This window comes from Myotis brandtii, unplaced genomic scaffold, assembly GCF_000412655.1.
Source record: "Myotis brandtii unplaced genomic scaffold, ASM41265v1 scaffold123, whole genome shotgun sequence".
Classification (NCBI taxonomy): Eukaryota; Metazoa; Chordata; class Mammalia; order Chiroptera; family Vespertilionidae; genus Myotis; species Myotis brandtii.
Window position 1 is genome coordinate 6,554,515 of NW_005354291.1, and position 376 is coordinate 6,554,890.

At 53.5% G+C, this 376-nt stretch overlaps 1 protein-coding gene across 1 annotated transcript in view; it reads left to right on the forward strand.

Annotated features, from left to right (window-relative positions):
• The first annotated feature begins 6 nt into the window (after positions 1-6).
• RSPO3 (R-spondin 3) overlaps positions 7-376 on the forward strand; it is an 83,966-nt gene continuing 83,596 nt past the window's right edge. The window contains exon 1 of the mRNA XM_005858963.2: positions 7-326. Within this exon, the coding sequence (XP_005859025.1) occupies positions 230-326 (97 nt within the window). The 5' untranslated portion in view covers positions 7-229. The remainder of the gene's footprint in view (positions 327-376) is intronic.

Sequence of the window (376 nt, forward strand, 5' to 3'; positions counted from 1 at the left end):
CGCGGAGCCGCCGCGGTCCAGGGCTCGGACCACTTGAAAGTACAATAGTTGGTTTCCCTCTCCACCCGCCCCGCTCCGCTGGCCAGCCCAGCACGCCCATCGGATCCGAGTGGAGAAGTTGTCCGCCGCTCTCTGTACGCCTAACACCTACCTATCTTCCTAAAACATTGAGCATCATTACCAATCAAAAGAAAAAGGAGAACAAGAAGGGAAACAGTACTGGGTTACTATGCACTTGCGACTGATTTCTTGGTTTTTTATCATTTTGAACTTTATGGAATACATCGGCAGCCAAAACGCCTCCCGGGGAAGGCGCCAGCGAAGAAGTAAGTGCAGGGTCTTTTCCGCGTTTGCTCCCTCCCTCCCGCCGTGTTCA